The 21,741-nt window shown below is 26.2% G+C and overlaps 1 protein-coding gene across 9 annotated transcripts; it reads left to right on the top strand.

The window, feature by feature from the left end:
* The first annotated feature begins 290 nt into the window (after window positions 1-290).
* Window positions 291-14,904, top strand: LOC114126618 (uncharacterized). 9 transcript variants are annotated; one of them, XM_050205952.1, is made up of 8 exons: window positions 292-791; window positions 2,907-3,006; window positions 3,722-3,821; window positions 4,151-4,518; window positions 4,651-5,461; window positions 6,406-7,290; window positions 7,409-7,499; window positions 14,424-14,904. In XM_050205952.1, exons 3-7 carry the CDS (start codon window positions 3,742-3,744, stop codon window positions 7,431-7,433), a joined length of 2,169 nt encoding a protein of 722 aa, XP_050061909.1. In that variant the 5' UTR covers window positions 292-791; window positions 2,907-3,006; window positions 3,722-3,741; the 3' UTR covers window positions 7,434-7,499; window positions 14,424-14,904. The 9 variants fall into 9 exon arrangements, with proteins under 9 accessions (XP_050061910.1, XP_050061909.1, XP_050061906.1 ...); XM_050205949.1 differs by having other exon boundaries at window positions 2,907-2,989; window positions 4,151-5,461; XM_050205946.1 differs by having other exon boundaries at window positions 4,151-5,461.
* The last annotated feature ends 6,837 nt before the right edge of the window (window positions 14,905-21,741 follow it).

The following is a 21,741-nucleotide window of genomic DNA, read 5'->3' as shown; positions in this document are numbered from 1 at the left end:
CGAACACCGCTCGTCGGTTATCGCACTCGGCGGCGGCGACGGGAAAATCGATAATATCCATAACCCGGATTTCAAGTTTGCCCGGGCGATGTACACTGTATTGCCGCGGCCGAGTGCCGACAGCGAGGAGGAGAGGACGAAGAGCGAGTGCGCGATAAACACACGGCGGCTGAACAGATATTAACCCGAAAAACGAGATCTGGCAACGTCCGAATGACGTCACGTTTCGAATTTCCGCGGCGGCGGCGCGCGGGCAACAGCTGCCGCCGCCGCCGCCGCCGTTGATATTGTGCTGTTCCCGCACGACGGGTGCCCGAGAGGCGTTTGTACCGCGTCCAACGGCGTCGCTCGTCGCGGTGGCCAGCGCTCGGCGGCAGCGTCTAATCAGCGATCAGTCGGTAGTTGCGCCACCGCCGCTGCCGCCGCCGCCGCCGCCGTTGCCGACTTTCCGTTTGTTCTCGACGTTTTCTTGTCCGTCTACTTTGTCCCCGAGCAGAGTAAACACGCAGCAACACGTTCCAGAAGCCGTAATTATTCGTCTCCGGATTTTTCACGAGGCGTTCAACTACGTAATAATAATATTATCATCACTGCGATCGCGTTTACCGATCTGATTGCGGCCTTTGTTTTTGGTCGCTGCGCTGTGGAATGTCGATTTTCCTACGAGCAGTCGTCCAAAGTCCCCGCGCTAAGTTCCGTATAATGTCTATGCACGATTCGTCTCCCGGTCTCTGCACGATTACAATTCATGTTTTATGATGTACTCTCCGGCAACACAACGATTTTTATGGGTAGGTAATGTATGCTATCATCTGTCAACTATTTTTATTCATTAGGCCTTAAAATTTAAATATTTCTCATTAATTTGCATGGCGGGTATTATGACATAACAATTATTTTTACCATTAAAATCCATCCATATGCCTGTGGTTTTTGTTTTTCATCGCCAGCACACTACATATGGCATTGCTGATTTTCATTTACACCTTTTTAATGACATTCTGTGTTTTGATCACACCATATAGGTAGGTACCTACATAATTCAAGCCATAAGACAAACGCCCTAAACAACTTGTTAATTGCAAATTATAGTTTTTTATTTTAAGACTACTTATGATACACAAGATACAGATCAATAAAGATCAATAAATAAATTAGTAATTAATAGTAATTACCACAATATTGAGTATAAAGCTGTTAGCAGTGAGTGATGATTTTATTTTTTGTTTTGTCCAATTCTACATTTAAACCAATTGTTAATCGTTATACATAAACATATAGGTTCTTATTATTTTTACAAATAACAAACTATGGTCTATGATACTACTTAATACATTTCAATTCCCAATGGAGACAAATTATTAGAAAATCACTTCACTCATGAAGTAAATGACGACCTCCTTATATGTTTTTTCACTATATTTATAAATAAACAAAACATTTTTCTCCAAAATTGTACTTATAAGGTTTAAAAGTATACATGTTACAAGCATTAGCTTGCAGTAAATATTGTAGCATAAACATGTTAACTACATTTGACTTGACACATTAAAAAGAATCTCCTCGTTATAAGCTAGCAATACCATTGTATATTACATGTTACATTGCACTAATTTTGAACTTTTAGCTTTATTAATATATCACATATTGGTCCAACTTCAAGAGGACTTAGCATACCCAACACAGGACTTTCATCCAACCAATTACAAGTGGCCTCTAGTAGGCATTAGACAGGCATATATGCAATTAGGAGAGGGGATTTGTCACTTGCCATTTATAAAATTATCTAGTTTAATAGATATAATAAAATTATGTGTATATATTGTAGTATGTACTTTGTCATCACTTAAAAATTATTTTTCAAATGTGTTAGCTAAAATTCCAGATACAGCACAGGCTAACTCTATTATAATACTAACTCTTTACTAATAGGTAACACGAATCAATCTGTCATCAAACTCAAACATAAGAAAATTATCTGTGTTTTCATTTTTTTGTAATATTTTAATTTTTATGCAAGTTATGAGTGTAAAATATTGTCATTTAAAATTTCTCTTAATTTGCTTACTAATTAAAATATTGAAAAAAAAAACAAACCCAAGTAAAACACTAGAAATTTTCTTACCTTTAAGTCTGTCAATTGGTGGCCAGTTTACTCTATTATTAAAGATTACTAAACTTACATGGAACCACTGAACAACACTGCTATATTTTACATTTGTAAGATAGAGACAACATTAGGTGGTATGGAATCTTTTTAAGATATAATCCAGTGCTTGTTAATTGTGTCTAATTTTTTTTTATGGTTAGAAATTTTTGATAAAATCATAAAATAATATATATTAATGTTTTATTATTTATGTATTAAGTGACTTCATTTTCAGTCTATAAATTTAATCAGATTTAAGCCTTAATTTGGCAAGTATACATAATTGTATGAAGATTATTATCTAATTTTATATTTTGCCCTTAAAAATGTATAATTGATAAGAGGAAGTTGTCATAACATTTTTTTTTCTCACATCCAAGTGCAACATAATAAATTGCAGTTCAGTTGAATCAATTTTGTGTCGTTAAAGTAAATCAACCTATTATTTAACAAAGTTATGAACATTATTTTTGTTTTTATGTAGACTTTTTAAAAATATTTAAATTTGTCTGTGATATAATTAACATTTTTAAATTGTTAAATTTTATTTAGCTGCTTATAAACTTGTGATATGTTAAAATTTTTAATAGCTAATTTACAAACATTTATTTATTATAAATATATGAATAAAAATAATTTTAACATATGTAAAAAATTTATATTACTTAAACCTATATATTTATTTTTACAAATTGATTTTAGTCTTTCTAATAATTAATATTTTATTTGTATAATGTTACTTATTTTCTTATTACAGAATATATTAACTAAATGAACATGAAGCCGGTTAAATCTATGAGACTAATGTTGTGTTCCTTTACTGATTATACACAATTTATGGTATTAGAAAAAATTCCGTATGTATAAAACATTATTAATAATTTATGATAACAATTAGTAGTATATTACTTGAATAAAATTTTAGAATATTATTTCAAGATTTGTTTCTTATAATTTTTACTTTAATCATGCTAGTAGTTTCATATTTATATCTATTTAAATATTCAGATTTTTGTGTCATTGAAAATAGATGTAAGAGTTGTCATTACATATTTCATCTACAAAGGAAATAAGAAATAATTAGAAAATTATGCAAACTTAAATTTAAAATAAAATTAATCAATAATGAATGATACTTTAAATTAAGACAATATTATTTTAAAAGAATATTAGCACTCTTGTTTTTTCTCGCTGATCCAAGTGCAACATCACATTTTTGTTCATTTTAATTTTTAATCAATATTATGTTTTTAGCACTAATAGTAGAGTGAATTAACTTACTATTAAATTTAATGATACAAACATTGTCTGTTTGTATGTTGGCTTTATAATATTTTAATGTGTTGTAGTTGGTTAGGTTTTATTAATAATTTTAATAATAAATGTTTTAAATTATGTTTTAAAAACTATTATATAATAATAATAAACAATATAAATGGTTTTATTTATTATAAATAAATTTTGGTAAGAGTGTAGGAATAACTGATTGAGAAAAGAATAGTATATAGTAATAATAGGCATTTTTATTACTTCTTTATTATTAACATGTTTGTATCTCATTATCTTCTGCAGGAGATATTAACTAAGCAACCATGAAGTCAGCTGAATCAGTGAAATCAATGCTGTGTTCCTTATTTGATTATGAACCATATGTATCCTTAGAAAGAATTGAGTATGTATATTAAATTATAATTTATTATTTATAATAACAAATAATACTATAATACTTAAGTACAATTTTGAATACACTTTTCCAAGATAAAGTTTTGTTTCCTCTTGTAATTAGAACTTAAATCATATCTGTTAAGTATTGAGATTATTATAACACCGTGTAATTAGGTATATAATAATCATTAAAATATAATATTATTTAAAACAATAAACATAGGAAAATGTATAAGACCTATACTATAAGTATTAGAAACTTTTTTATTCAATGTAAATTTATGTAACCATATTTTATAATTTTAGAAACATAATAAAATGTTATTTTTACTTTAGGATTCCTATATGGATGGAAAATGAACAGAAGAATAACAAGCTTACAAATGAAGTACCTAAACGTTTGAAACTAAAAACTGAAGTAACAGAAGAGCTTACAAATGGAGAACCTAACTGTAAAAAAATAAAAACTGAAGATGAAGATAAAGAGTTTGAAATTCCAAAATTAATACTATCAAAGGATGGCAATACATTTAAATCAAAACTTAAATATTCTAAATTACATAAATCAGGAAATTCTCATCTCAAATCACTTCCTGAACGATTGAATTCAACAAATGAGGCCAATTCTTCAAATGATGAAAAACGTATAATAATAAACCATAATGACAAAGAGGGAACCACAGAAATCAAGGGGTCTTTATTAGGTAAAATCAAAATACGTGATGTAGATACAATAAATGCAGATTATGCTAAAATTAGAAGTAACATAAAGTATTTTCGTACAGAAAAAATAGATATTTCACAAACTAATGCACCTTTCGTTTTTCCATCATTAGGCACTAAGAAATTAACATTACTATGTTTTGAACAATTACATAAAAAATACTTCAATAAAACTGTACAAGATACTTTGGTTATTAATAACAACATACTATTTATGAATATGTTAACAAACATGCATTGTATATCACGAGTAAATTTGATATTAAGTTGGAAAGACAAACATGTTATGACTCAGAAAGTTCATAAGCTATCAGTCCTGTACATTAATTATTTTAAAAAACTTGATAAAATGTTGCAAACAAATATTATTAATTTAATATCAATTTTTGAAGATTCCGACTACGAACATGGATTTTTAATGATTATTTTAAGCTTATTCATTGGTCTTAAAATGTTAAGTAGTAATATATTTCAGAAAAGTAATGTTTTATTGTCAAAACTTAAAAAATTACAATGGGAAGTTACAAATGATAAAAATGTTAATTACAATAAAGTCCAAACAACTTTGGAATCAGATACATTTTGTTCTTGTTATTATAAAATATCAGAATTAATCGGAGAAGGTTCTCATACTGATCCCAATATAGTTGAATGTTGGAAGTTATTGTTCATACCCGCAGTACTTAAAATTACTTATTTTCATTCAGTAGTTGATGCAATTATCAATGCTACAGATATTGATAAATTAGAAAATTTGTTAGAAGAAGCATCAAATAGTGTACGTCAAAATTCTTCTTCATTATGTGAAAGTAAAATCGAAAATTTAATTGCATTGGTGAATAGTTCAACTCAAAAAAATATCATCAGCAGTCATAAAATAACCCAATCAAGTACCAGTAAATTAACTGCGATTGAAAATACTGAGTAAGTGAGTTAATGTAAAATAGATTATGAGTGTCTCAATTTAGGCTCTCAATACACTAAAAAAAAAAAAAACATATTTTAAATCAAATTGTTTATGTATTTTCCATGGTTCTATTTAGTTGGATTCAGGTTGACAATCAACTTGATAAAACCATTGAGATTGCTATTTTAATGAGTCACTAAATATGTTTAAAGAAGCATTAGCTTGCTATTGATATAATGAATATTTGGAAATTTTTTATGCAACCAAGCCCAGCATGAAGTCCAGAATTAAACTTAACAAAATTATTTATTATTTTAAAAACACATATTGGAATGAATATAGTTAAGATACTATTTTTATAATTTTTACAAAAGTGTTAGTAAAAATCCTCATGAATTAATTAAATTTCTAAACTTACAGCATTCAACTATATTAATTATTTATCATTTATCATCAAATTTGTTGTTTTCAAATGATATTATTTTTCGATTAATTTGCAAAATGATAATTAAAAAAAAAATGAATACAATGAAAAATATTTAACTTACAGACATTTGGAATATGAATATAAATAATTAAATAGAATATTGATTTTTTAACTGTTTAATATATATATTTCAAGACTGCTTAAAATGTTTATAAGAACAATTGTATGATTGTTACAAATCACAATAATAAATAAAAACAAATACATTTTTAAAATAATGTAAAAATAAATAATAATTTTTAATACTGTAAGAACTTTCTAAAAATGTTTGCATAAATCATTACAAAATCATTGCAAATTAAATGCTTTAAATGCTAATTATTAATAGCCAATTACAATAAAATATTATGTAACTTTAAGTTTTATATTTTCATCACACAAAATGATAGGCAAAATATGTTCAAATAAATAATATATAGCTACAGTTGATAAAATAAATATGTTGTAACCTAAGATTTAATTTTTTTTTTGCAGATCAATGTCAATTCTAAATGTAAATACTCCAAATATTGTTAATACAATATCTTTAAGGATCAAAGAACCAACTACGACAATGCCAAATCACAAGTCAAACGTTTGTGATATCAAAAATACTTCAACTACAGTTCCTAAAAATTCTAAAGACTGGTTCAAAAAACCGTTTCCTGTTCCAAGTCAAAATACATCTACTTCTACAAAAACTTCAGAATTCCAAGATGTGAAAATTCATTTCGAGGATTATTCTAATATACATTTAACAAACATACCTTCTTTATCAATTGCTGACCGTGTGAAATTACGTAAAACAAGAAATAGTGTAACCCCCGTGTATACAACATCTAAAGTCTCTCGCAAAAATCTTAGATCAATTAAAAGTGAATATTTAGATACCCCTTGTATCGTTCATACAAGAATTTCAAGATCCTCAAAACTAAATACAAATTGTATTAACCCTCGAAAAAAACGTTTAAAAAAAATTCATGCACCTAACTATGTTAAGCTGAATGCTAAAAATACTTCAACTGCAGTTTCTTCAAAACCTAATGACTTGTTGAAAATACCCTTCTCAATTAAAAATGAAAATTCATCTGTTCCACGTGTGTTCTTTACAATAAACTCGGAAAAAAATGTCCTTTATAAGAACTCTCCACTTCTTCCACATATAGCTACTACATCATTAATGAAAAATGAAGATGTTTGTCGAGTTAAAAATTGTTCTACTAAATTTCCAAAAAATATTTGCTTAAACAAAACAGTCAACTCTACTATTAAAACAGTTAATTTACAACACGGATTAAATGGAAACCAAATGATTACTATGCCAAAAGAGCCATCTGTTAAAATTATATCCAAGACATCGAGCAGTCATAATAATGGTGTGTATGTACTAATATTTTATTATTTTTTAATTTTTTTTAAATACAAATACATTTTTGTTTTAACTCTTACTCAATATTTCAAATCAAATTACAAAATAGATACATAAACATATTTTCAGGACTAAAATAGGATGCAAAGTATGAAATTACACAAATGGTTGAATTCCAATTTGAATGGAGACTTACTAGTCCTGATCTAGAATTTTATGTGTAAGTAGGAGTAAATATCTTTCTAAACAGTATTAAATAATTGAATACTATTTGTATAAAAAAAAACATATTTATATTAGTACAAATCTATGTATTACTGCTTGTGATGAACAATAAAAAAATTAAATAAATAGATAGGAGTTATCCATAGCTTAACTTTATAAAATAATATTATTGAAACTTAATTACACAAGTTTATTTAGCATAAAATAATATTGTAATATCTAGAGCAAATTTTCTTTATACACTATACAACATATTAAATTTAAAAGTTACTGATTGCTTTTTAGTTTAAACCTATACATATATTTAGATAGAATCTAATTTCAAAATAATTTAAATTTTATCAAATAGAAGTTAATAAATAAACTAAATAAAATTATATAATTAATTGAGATAATTTAATACTCTATAATAATATAATAGTATTATAGTATTATCTTAATTTTAAAAAAGTTAAGCTTTATTTGAGTTTTATCATTTCCTAACTCAGGAGCTCATAATATGACAAATTATGTGACACTTTTCTGTACCATCTTTAATTTTCTTCAGTTTAAATTTATAATAATTAAATAACATTTTTTTTTTAATGCAACAAAAAATAAAGTAAACTGTATTATATAATTGATTAAATAGGTGCCGAATTAAAATTTTAGCTCGGGGACAAATAATAAAAAAAAAAAAACATTAGCTTGTAGATATTATTCTAATTTTTTTTATTGGTTACAGTTAAAACTAAAAAAATATTTTCATTAAATAATATAAAGTTGTTTAGTTAAATTTATTTATAAAAATTTTGTATAAAATCATATTGATTTCAATGCAATAGCATTTTTTCTTGTAGAGTATTTGGTGATAAACACATTTCCTATTTTGCATAAATCCAAAGATTTTAAAGAAAGTTACTATAATTACTTACACGTGACGTATCATAAACAATTAGAGTGAAATGGGTATAAGATCGACCCATAGACCACAGTTGTGTCATTTGCATGCACGAAACGGCCATATTCTATCGGTACACGGACTATAAGTGTATATTATATTAAATAATCGTAATTTGTGGTACTTTATCTCTATCCATATTTAAATAATAAATTGTTTTGAAGAACATTTCTATGTAGTCTAGTCCAGGCACGTACAAGGGGGGGGGGTTGGGGATTCACCCCCCCCCCCCCCCCCCCCGAAAATTAATATTTGTGTTGTTAATTTGGCCGTAGCCATTTTCCTCCAAAAACGAAATGCCGTTTTCCTCCACTGTCCATTTTTCTCCAATAAATAAAATAATAAAATCGTCATTCTTTATCAGAATCTTAAATTAAAAAAAAAAATAACAAATCAAATATTTAAATTTTAAAGTATAATAATTGTAATATAATAATACACCGTACGCGCTGAACTTGGCAGGTGACTAAAAAGAGAATTAATATAATAAAAAGTACTCACGTCAATAAAAATGCATCAATTAATAAATAAAATAATAATAAAAAATTAGTTAATAAAAAGGGATTGGTGATAACGCAACCAGACAATATGTAAAATATAAAATATAGTAAAAAGATAATGAATATAATAAAAAAGTATGCATGTCGATAAAAATGCATGAATCTATTAATAAAATAATAAATTAGTTAATAATATAAAATGTTAAATAAAAGATATAAAATATAGTAAAATCACTGCAGTAAATAATATTAATTTTTTTTATAATTATAAGACATCTCAGCAACAAATGAATACCTGTTGGAAGAAAATAAAAATTAGATATAATATGAATAATTATTTCACTTTTTGTAATTAGGTACATACCTAGACATTTCTCCATTTTGTAATTTAATAATTGCATCGTCGATTGCTCCACGACGCTTGTTTGCTCGGTAATCCTTTGATTTTTTTGGAACATGTATACTTCTCATTTTACAATAAATATTTGTTTGAGTTTGCTTTATGATATTAAGCCGCATAAATATATTAGGCTTTTCTTTATAAAAGTTTTCTTTGAAACGAGAGTGGAAAGACTCGCATGCATTAGTGGTTCTTGATAACGAAGAAGACGATTCTGCCCAAATAACTGGTGGAAATATAGAATTTTCCGAAATATACGTATCAGTTAAATAATCAGCGTACTGACTCACTCTTTGATCGTTTGGTATAATACTCATAAAATCTTCAATAAAACATTTGGAAACTTCTTGTGGACTTAGAAATGTGAGTCCAAACGTGTTTCTTTTCCAAGACCCAATTTCAGAGTTTTTTTCCTTATAGTATTGAACTAAACCGAGATTTTGGATTTTCCGAAACCATGATTGTGTCAGGTGAAACCTACAGCCAACTATTAGTGTATCAGGCCATACTATAGAAACAGCATCATGAATAGCTTGCTTGAAATCAATTGTGATTGATTTTGGATTTATTGTCAATTTTAATTCATTGCATTTAAGTATAATATGATTAAATGTATTAATATATGTATCAGTGGATTTATTAACTAGAAGACAAAACACAACTAGTATATAATGTCCGTTTTTAAAGCCATGTATTGTAAACATTTGGTTAAAATGTTTAACACTGTATGTAAATGTACCATCGCAATAAATATTTTCAGATTCACATAAAAATTTCAAGTTTTGGTAACAAGAAAATATTAACACATTTTTACTATCATCATTAACGAGTAAAAATTATTCTTCGGAAGTAGTTTTAATGTCCATATTGTTGATTGCTAAATGTACCTCTTCAACATTTTTCGGCAGGTTCGGCAGCAATGATTGACGGGCAGCATAAATATTTTTCCTGATTTTATGAATATCGGTATCATCAAAATTTGAACAGTCGGCAGAACTTTGTCCTAATTCCTTAAGTATCACTTTTTTTCGGTCGTGAGAATAAATCGTCAATTGCTTTTCGCTTACATGCATTATTTACTATTTGTCGATTTACTTTTTTTGGCGATGGCAAATGATTATGTACATTTTTGTGTAACTCATCGGCTACTATTTCTTCATTTTTATCAGTGTATATAACTGCTTGGCAAATCGTTAAACAACATCGCCAACGTGATAATTTAGATTTTAACTTATATGCTAAGAAATACTTGTAACTATCACGAATTATCAAAGGTTTTCCTTGAGAACTCTCAATGAACGTCGCTTTTTCAGACATGTTAAAAATTAAAACTTGCTTAACTATAAAACACATTATAGACACTATTCGGCGTACGGTAAACTACTACAAATATAGTCTTATTGATACGAGTATTTAGTATATTCGCGTGTCTGTCTATCTCAATGTGTATAATCATAATAATCAGTGACAATTGTATTGATGATACACAATATAAGTATATACGTATATATCCATAAATTTTATGTACGTATCTTTATTAGGCTTAATCAAAGTTAAAATCGACTGTTATAAACCGCGTGTGCTGTCGGACTCTTGGACTAGCGTTTTTCCCTAGCCGATAAAAACGCGACTTGAATTTAATCAACAAATACCCGCAAAATGTAATCCTAGCCATACTCTATTTTTATAATAAAAACACTGACTAAAATATTGGAGGAAAATAGACATAATTTTAGTCAAAAATAATGTGGAGGAAAACGGTATCTCGTTTTTGGAGGAAAATGGTCCCGCCCGTTAATTTATATCATCATTCATTGATAAATATTGATTATTATACATTTTTTTATGAACCCCCGTCCCTCGAAATTTTTTTTGTGTGCGTACCTCGTCTAGTCAATTAATCATAAAACCTTGGCAAAATTACAATACAAATCTTCATCGCTTTCGAAAAGTGAATTATCATACGTTTTATTATTGTCAAAAATTATTCGATTTACACGCACAACGTATCATGTTTAATAAAAAATAATAAAAAAAGATTATAAATAGGTACTTAATAAATAAATAAATATTTAATAAATACATTTTTTTTAATAAAAAATCAATAAATATTAATTGATATTGATTGTAGTTCTTGATCGTGTATTAATTTATTCATTGCTTTAGATTTCCCAGTGCTAAATATTCTTGAAGTTGTATTACATCTAGTAAAGGCTTGTATAAATAGTAGGTATTTAGAAATATCATTACCGAGTGAAATTAATATATCAATTATATCTTAGATTTGATTTTTAGATGAATTTACGAGTTATATTACAGCGGAAATATAATTCAATTTCATAATTCTTAGCGTGATATAAAAGTAGAATTAATAAATCGGTATCTTCTCCTACAACAGTTGTATTACAGTTTTTAGACGACAATATAGCATTATTTATAATAGAAAAATCAGCATCACCAGAAATATAATATACTGTACATCCATATTTGACTAACATTTCACCAATTAACACCAATTTTATGAGCTGTTTATTTCTATCGTCAGTCAAAAATGTTTTATGTCAATTTCATTTCAAGGTGAACATTTATAAATGCACTTTCAATACCTTTATTTCGACGCCTGTATGTTATATTGTAGGTGAAGTATCACCATAACCATTGAAGACAATAGCTTTTCCGTAGAATTGTATGACAAAAGTAGCATACAGATTTACAATACCTTGATAAGTGGTATCTTTACGCCAAACAATACAATGTAATAATGACCCTTCGTTTAAAATGTACTTGCCAAAAGAATGTAGGTATATCATTCTTATTTTTTTTTTCGTTAGTTAAGTTGGCCAGTTTTCTGCTTTTCTTAAAACTTCGAGTGTTTCAAAAAGTGCTGTAAGATAAGTACTAAGTTCGTGTTTCATGATATCAATAGATTCATGTTACTACCTGTAGCAACTGTCATCATTCTTTAAAATAATAGTGCTGGATCAATGTCTGTGTTTTCACTAATACCAATTTTAATAGTATTTGAAGATCCCATTGTATTAACAATATATATATATATATATATTATTAACTTTATATCTGTTCTTTTAAAGCAATATAAAAAGATAGGTTTATCGTTCATTTCTTTTAATATATTCCTCCAATATACATCATATGAATGTTAACACCAGAATTGGCTGTAACTTCAGAACAAATGTTCATAAGTTGTAATAAATTAGGCCTAAAAGAGAAAACTACAAACAATTTCTCCAGGACTTAATGATAATCGTTGTTATCTCTAGTTATTCTTGATTCTCCGATATCTTTGTGTTGATCGCTCGTTGTAAATGATACTTTACTAAAGCCTTGCATCGCCAAATTATTATTAGAGCATATTGGCATTTGGCATAGAAAGTAGCTACTTAGCTTTTTAAATTTCTGAAAATCCAACACCTTGAGTTACCTCCCTCTGGTTTTAAGAGATGGCATTAAAACCTGTTCTATAACAAGATCTGCACCAATCCCAGCCCAATTTTGATCACTTCTTCTAATAACATGAAGTCTATTTTCACATAACTCATATACTTTGGAATTTTGAACAGGTAATATGAGCATATTTTGTAAATATAGATTATGCTGGTTTTAAATAATTATGATGACCCGATGCAGTAAAAATTAGAAAAATTATTTTATTGCTTCTAAATGCAAGTCTCGTGCACCATTTCTATCTGCTTTAATGAGTTTACGTATTGTTTCGATCATTCATTGTTATTCAAACCACAATTTACTCAACTTTGAATATTGTAGCTTAACTTTTTCTTTGTTTAAACTATCAATAACCTAATTTAAAAGGAGATAAGCAAAATATATTAACAACGGTGACAATACATAACTTTCGGGTTGCTTGGAAACAACTTGATATAAAATTAACAATGTCAAATTAAACAATTGTATTTTAAAATAATAACATAATATTAAATAGTGAATGTTTAAATATCTGAAATAAGATGTAAAATTAATAATTTGTTATTTTGATTAATTCAAACAAATGTATGAATATAATTAAAGAATGAATAAAAAAACATACTGCCCTTTATTTATACTTAGGTAGGTAATTACACTTATTTCCTGTAATTGGATTTTGACGGATTTTTGATATTTTAATAAGGACATATTTAAGAGTAGAAAGCCATTGAAAAAGCTTATGTTGTAATTTTGCCCAGGTCTTACCATATTTTTAATTAGGTTGACTAGACGTCATAACTCATCAACTATAATAATAAAACAATTTTTATAGGTACACTTAATCGAAATGCCGAAATCCTATATTTACGTAAAAATATTATATTTTACTCCCTTTATAGTCGTGTACGGGGTTGTTGCCCTCCTTATAAGCAAAGTATAGGAGGCGATTACCACCGTTGCTCTCGTGAATTTTACGCTTATTATTGATTACATAAATTGTAATTGCGAATACCGAATAGTGATCACTGACTGAGCCCGAGACAGACGGCCGTAGTCCGCAATTCGTGTTTACTTCTGGTTATTAGCTATTATACTTATTAGTTATTAGTATACAGTCGCTGCTCGCTAATTGCTAATAACTCATTGTTAGGTACATAATTTTTACTAAAGAATTTTGTTTCAAAATAGAATAAATTTATATTTATGTTGTGGTTTAGCCTATATTATTCGCATTCTATATATAGCTTTATATCTATAATACAGATTATATATAAACTATAATTTATGTTATGTTCAAATGTTAATAATATCAAATCAGTTTTATTATATTATATTAGGTATCTAAATTCTAAATATGTTTTATTTATAACAAAAAACCAAAAATATTCTTGTCATAATGCAGTACCAATTATTAATAATCCTACCGGCTCTGATTTAAGCCTGTAAATTGAATAAATGCTTAATACATAACAATATTTAGGTAGATATTTCATATCACTGTCTGCTATCTGTAAATTTATCGTAAATATAATTTGTATTATTTATATACTTATTGTTACAAATTAAATTTGAATAACATAGTTATACGAGTAGTTTATCATGCATTGAAATAATTAAATATTTAAAATATTTCAGGGTTCAATAATGCCTAGTAACTATAGCAGATGATCCGGAAATAATTATAAATCCTACTTGAAGATCACCGATCAGGTTTATTACTATAAATATTAATTTTAAATTGTGTAAATTTTTTTTTTTTTTTTTAAAGTTAAGCTGTTAACTAACATACAACTTAGATGGTTGTAAATGATTTATTGTACGTATGGCTATGATTCCGTATGCAATCTACCTATGAATTTATGGTTAGGTCTACTAAAAATTAATATTATTTAACCAATTTAATCCAACATCAACTTATAAATTGAATAATTTTTAATGATACAATACTATTTTAAATATCGCTATAGGGCGTGAGAAATCACCACACTTTTAGTTATTAGTTATTACAGTGGCGTCATTTTTCAATAGAGGGGGTCAACGATTTAGCCCTGCCCGAATAAGTAAAAAAAATCGTCCACTTCCCTCGCAAGCAAATATCTATTCACATTTTATCAAATTACCATTCCCACTTCATTTATTTTATAATTTGTATATTTTCAAATACTGATTGTTGTATTATTGTACATCAATCTAAAACAGTGTTTCCCAACCTTTTTACCACCACGGACCACTTCGATAATATTTTATATGTCGCGGACCACCTCAATTTTACGCAAACTAGGAAAACCTTTTTTTTTTTGCTCATTAACAAGAATACATTAAATTTAATATGCAGTAAAAATCATGAAAATATGCAAAAAATATGCAGTCAAAATCATGAAAATATGTAAAAAAATATGCAAGAAATTTTTATTTATTTAAAATGTACAATAAAACTTATAATAATTAATTACTTAAATACTTAATAAAAAATTTTTAAAAAATTTCTGAACTTAATTAATTTTTAAAATTTTATTTATTATTAAAATGAATAATCATATTATGCATTTCAAGTTTTTCTTCTCTTGAAGCTGTGTCGTTTATATGTTAACATATTTTTAAAGACTGAGAACGAACGTTCGACGTCAACTGAAGTTATTGGGGCATATTTGAAGCAACTTAATACTGACAACTTAGTATTGACATATTTACAATTTATGGACAACGAAAAGTGACGAAACTCAGTTGTATACTGGTATGTCGATAACTGACTAATACAGCAAGAGCAATTAAGTTTACGTCGTAATCGATTATTTATCTTATAACTAAATAAATATAAATATATATAAATTATTATTTAGTGACTATGAAATTTAATTTTAATTTTTCTACTTGACAAAATATTATTTTATACATTCTTTAAAATTTTTTTAAATTTTCTCTTCAATATGCAAAAAATTTTGAATTTTGCCAAAATATGCAAAAATATGTAATAACCTTTAAATATGCAGAAATATGCAAAAAAAAATTTCACCATTAGCTTCAAATTATGATGATTCGTGGAGATAACTGACAAAAATCCAAAAATATTAATAGGAAAAAATATGCAATTGCATAGAAATTCGCGCTCTACTTATTACCCTGATACCTACATACTTATAAAAATGGAAAATACTTATCGGTCGTCGACAGAAACAACGATAAGATAACCGTATATTATGGTGAAATAAAATATTTTTCGCTGTTTAAAAAAAAAATAGATAATTTTTTATAGAAAACGAAGAAAGGTACCGCGGACCACCTATAACTGACCCACGGACCACCGGTTGGGAAACACTGATCTAAAATATAATATTATACGATATATTTTCAAATTAATATTATTTTGACTTATACTTTTTAAATTTTTTATTGCTTACTGGTTCAAGTTTTGTCTGTTTAATGAACATACCAGAAATTATTTTCGATTCTTGAGCGATTTACAGTAATCTTATTTTTTAGTCATGCCTTCCATTTTTTTTTTTTATTAAGGCACATATTTTCCATATTAAAATATTAATGTAAACACAAATCATGAAAAATTAATTTTATATGTATGAACTCAACTAAATTAACAAAATACATAATAGTTTACAAGTTTAACATACACAACTGTCGCAAGTTAACTGAAGTCCGAGATCAATGATAAATAAGAGTACTAATCGGTTATTGTTTTTAGAATTTGTATTAATTTTAGGTTTTAGAAAGGCAATATTATCTTCCTTTTTCTTCACAAAACACACACACACATACAAACATATACATACATGCACTTCCTCTCGTGGTTCTGAATATAAATATATTCCAACTATCAGCTATTAATTAAAAATGCATCATAGTGACAATTATTTCTTAGTACACATTAATATTTCCTGAAAATATTATACAAATTGGCATATATTTTGCGCTAATAAAATATAATAGTGGTTAAACGGTAACAACCTGGCACCGGCCCATCGGGCTACTTTTAAAATCAGGCAAAGGCAAATGGCCACCTTGTCAACCTCCTTCCATCCAAATGACGTTGTAGAGTATCTGAGTATAGGTATCAATAAACAGTGGAGTGCTCAGGAATGTTGAATGGGGAGAGGGGGTCAATCGATAATTTGACTATTTTCTGTTTCCAATTCGTGTTTCTGTTTAAGTGTATCGGCTGCAGAAGCACTTACACTCATGGATGCAGTTGTATAAAAGTTGGTAATTTTATTATACGACATTTCAAATATAAATTTCAACATTTCAAAACTTAAAGTATGATCACAGATTATAATATATTTGTATACAATATAAATTATAAATAAATTATAAATTACAACTAAAATATTTGATATTGTTTTTTGTTATACATGCAGTTTATTTTTACTTGGAAAAATTATATTTTTTAACAGTTAATTAACTTAAAATATTAACTATTAAATGCATATTTTAAGAATTTTATCAGTCAAAATGATATGCGCATATCGCTACCTTCACAGGATCAACTTATATCTCATGTTTTCTACTTTTCAAGGAGACAATAAACAAAACTATTACTTTATCAACCAGTTTCAATGTATATTCTGTTTTTTTTTTTTTTATAATTTTACATTACATATTTAATTAAACGTTAAGAAATGAAATTAATGTAGGTTTTTAAATTTTTTTTCCGGATTATCCACTTAGTATTATTATTTATATCATGATAAGTAATGTGGTGTTGCAACTTTGAGACAAAATCTTGTAAAACAAAAAACAATTATCTCAATGACACCTCGTAAAATGAATAGATAGACAATAATATTTTAAATAATTCCTTTATTATTATTAAAAATTAATATTGATAATTTTTAAATGATAGTTATACATTTTTGAAAAAATTATGCCAAAAAAATCAATTATTACATTTAATAAGTTCTAGTCTATTCAAATATTTTCTAACCCCCTAAAATATATTTTTTTATGCAAAATAATTTTTTTCCTGAATCTTAATGATATCTAACTCATTTAAATGCTTACACTAGAAACAAATATGCAAAATCATAAAAATCCAACCTACATTTTATAAAATATTATTCCAGTTTGGATTTCTTTGGTAAATATTATATAATTAATAATAAAAAAATAAAAAATAAAAAACAACTTTTTGTAAGATTTGGTTGAAAATGCTGCTTTATTATTTATATGCGTAAATGAATGGCTCATATTATCGTAAAATTTATAGGTACCTTGTGTTAACAATTTCCTAAGTTTATCTTTCTATATTGATAAATTAATGGAAATAGAATTTTTATACAGTTTATTCTAGATTAATTTCATCACATTTTCTTTCCTATAGACAATACTGTATGAGATTCTGGATTCATCAAACATTAATTATTTATAGAAAATGATTCAATTTTTGGAATTATATTGAATTGATCTTTTGATCCTTTACCTCAGGGTCATCATTTGAGCTTCCAGAGTTTATAGAATTGTAGAACCTGATGAAACTTCTAGCTAAAAAATGTCAATTTGCTTCAAAACAATTGGATTTGTTTTAGGTACTTTTATAATTTGGATACAATTAGAAGTTAAATAATTATCTTTACCCTTTCATTTAAGCAATGTGGATCGTCACAAGTTATTTAAGTGTAACTTGGTATTTAATAGAAAAATAGATTAAAATATAATCCATACTTTTGTTTCTATTTTTGTATCCACGACCATCAGAATATACTACTATAGATTTTTTGTTACTCGAACAATACTTCTCTAAATTACTCAAAACAAAAAACATGAATACTAATGCTTCCAAGTCATCATCCCTTTTGTGACACCAATTATTTTTGCAGTAACCTGTGGCTACATAGACGGCCATATTGTGTACTTCTAGTTTTCTTGAATAATTTATTACAATAATTTAAATAACACTGTAACTTATACATACTTGATAGCCCGACAGTCCATCATAAATATGTTACATTTGTTTTCATTTATTACTGGTAGTTCATCTAAATTATTATCAATTTGTGCTGTATCTTTTTATGCCAAATGTTCAGCCATTACATTTTCATCAATTTTACCTAATTCATTTGAGGAATAGAAGTTATATTTATCTTTCTAATATCAAAATTGCTTTACCTATAGTATATTATTTCCACTGACCCTTCAATTATTTAAAATTATAATTATAGAACTATATACATTTATGTTTAAGTCCATCTCAATTAAATTTGTATTACTAATTAATTTTACATTCAAAGCACAAAGAATGGGTAAGAGCCAGTTTCTCTACCCCTCTCCTCACCACATGATACCAGTCCATTATATTTTAGTTCCTAGTAACCAGTATACATTTAATTGTGCTGTTAAGGTAGCGATATCCCAAAATAAGTGTTATTAATCTTTATATATTAGTTAAAATTCATTATTATAAACTGTAAACTTATGTGATACCTTGCAGTAAAAATACACAATGACACAACAACAAATGATAATTTCCGAGGCAATATCATCTGAGATTTTTTTTGAAAGGATAGAGAATAGTCAATGAGTCCCTAAATTGTAAATTTAATATGATATTCAATTAAAATGCATTAATTATATTATTTTATGTTAGTCACTCTTCCCACCATTTTTTACATCAATAGTGGATGGCGAGTCCTTGGCATAATTTTCTTTACTGGAAAATTTTCAGTTCGCTATGCCACTGAAAATACAATATGCTTGAAAAATATATTTGTGTATAGTTGTAAGATGTTTGATAATGTTTTACAGTACTATTAATATTATAATTTATTTTTTTTTTATCAAATATTATATTTATTATAACTTTATTATGAATTTACTGTATGTTTACTATTTGTAGTCAGTCTACCACAAATTTAATCTTAAAATATTTTCAAATCATGAAAATTTACATGTAAAAATGTTTTATTGGTAAAAAGTATTATAATTAACCTTAACGCCTTGATTACCTCGTACGTAAGGTACAAAACAAAATTAAACAAAATAGTAATTTAAATAAATATTTTAAATATTTCACTAAGAAAATAATTTTTATTAAACTGTAAATTTTATTGCCAATTACCATTTAAGGGTTTTGAAAATATTAGAATACTTTTTAGTTTCTACCTAAAAATATTTTTATAATTTACATTTATGTTTATTTATATATATTTTTAACAATCTTTAATTGTAAAATAATTATTTAATAATATTGCTTCATAGCTTATACATAAGTCTTATTTCTGATTAGTTATGAGTAGAAAGAAGTCAGAGTAAATATCTAAAATATTTTCTTGAACAAATAGGTATCTACTAAAAATAAAGTCATATTATAACACTAAAATGCTATCTCTCAATTTACTAAAAATTATTTTTAGATAAAATGAAATCTAATCGTTTAAAATCACTGCTTTTGGTCATTTTTTATTATTTTAATAATTGTATGCTTTGAATTATTTTTAGTGCCATTATGTACATCTATATTTCAACTATTGATTAATATAAATATAACATGATTAATTTGAAAATATTAATGTATATATATTAATTTTTCATGTACATTGAGAAAATTTAACTCGATCCATAACTTTTATCTGATCATAGCTAATTATTATTCATTGTATCTTGAGCAATTTTTTTGTTTTATTTGTTTTTTGTAAATATATGTCCATTAAAGACAATTTTTTTTATAGTTCAAACTGACAGCTACTAACTTTTACTTGAACACACTAAATGAATAGTGAATAAAAATTAAAAATCTAGAAAAATTATATTTAAAAAAAGATGTAACAGGGAATTAAGTATGCAATATTTCTTAAATATAGTAGACATCATTTATAAGATTCACTTTGGGCCCAGCACAAAGTTAATCTTATAACCGAATGAATCTTTTTAGCAGAATGAGAAAAAAACATAATTTTTAATAATTTAATATTTTATTATATTACTTATTTTGCTTTTACTTTAATCTACTTTAATATATATTAGTAATATATAATATAATATTACTTATAAGTAAATAAATGAAATCAGATTATATGTTGAAACCATTAGTAACCAACAAACATATTTTTTTTCTACCAATTTTTTTTTTTTTTTTACAAAATTTGTGTCTTATATCCGAGGTGGTGATTCTTATAACCGAATTTTTATTATATATTTGGATACGTTTGAACTGTTCCAGACAATTTAAAGTCCACTGTATAATATTATGTTCCTTTTGAATACAAATCCCATCTAATCTTGTACAATAATATTAATCAATATTTTGTATTTACCAATAAATAAATAAATTACAAAAACAATACACATTTTTTGTATGACCTATTATTTTAAACTGTAGTCATAATGTATTAGTATAAACTATAAGTTATAATTATCAATCTATTTTTAGTACTGCTTAAAATAATATTGTTAATATTATTATTATACTTAAGTTTTGCCTCAAATTTTTACAATTGTGTGTTTCCTTAGTATTTAGTGTTTATGTTTTACTTTTTTGAAATTTTACTGCTATATTTTTTTTACAAATTTTCAGTTTTAATTAAATTTAAATATTTTTGGTTGGTTTTTAATTATGGTTACTTTTTCAACGGCTATAAATAATGAATATATTTATAGTTTTGTAAATTTGTTTTTATATGTTCTTGTATGTTTAATTATTTAATGTATATTAAACAAAAACAATTTTAATAGTGTCCATTTATTTTTTAGTACCCTAACATAAGATTTATATTTCTCTATAAAATTAAAAAAAGTAAGTAAATATTATTGTAGAATACCAGAGTTTGTAGTAACATACTAATATAACAAATGTAGCTAATGCATTACATAATTGAGGTGGAACATTTTTTAAGGAACTAAAACTATTATAGTGGAAATTATTTTTGATAAGTATAAATCCTTTAATTCCTTAATAATATTTCCTAATATTCAACACATTACCATTTCAAGTACTGAGAAGTAAAAA

The sequence above is a fragment of the Aphis gossypii genome, chromosome X (genome assembly GCF_020184175.1).
Source record: "Aphis gossypii isolate Hap1 chromosome X, ASM2018417v2, whole genome shotgun sequence".
In the NCBI taxonomy this organism is placed as follows: Eukaryota; Metazoa; Arthropoda; class Insecta; order Hemiptera; family Aphididae; genus Aphis; species Aphis gossypii.
Note: the sequence above shows the minus strand (reverse complement) of the source record. Positions and strands in the feature narration are given on the sequence as shown.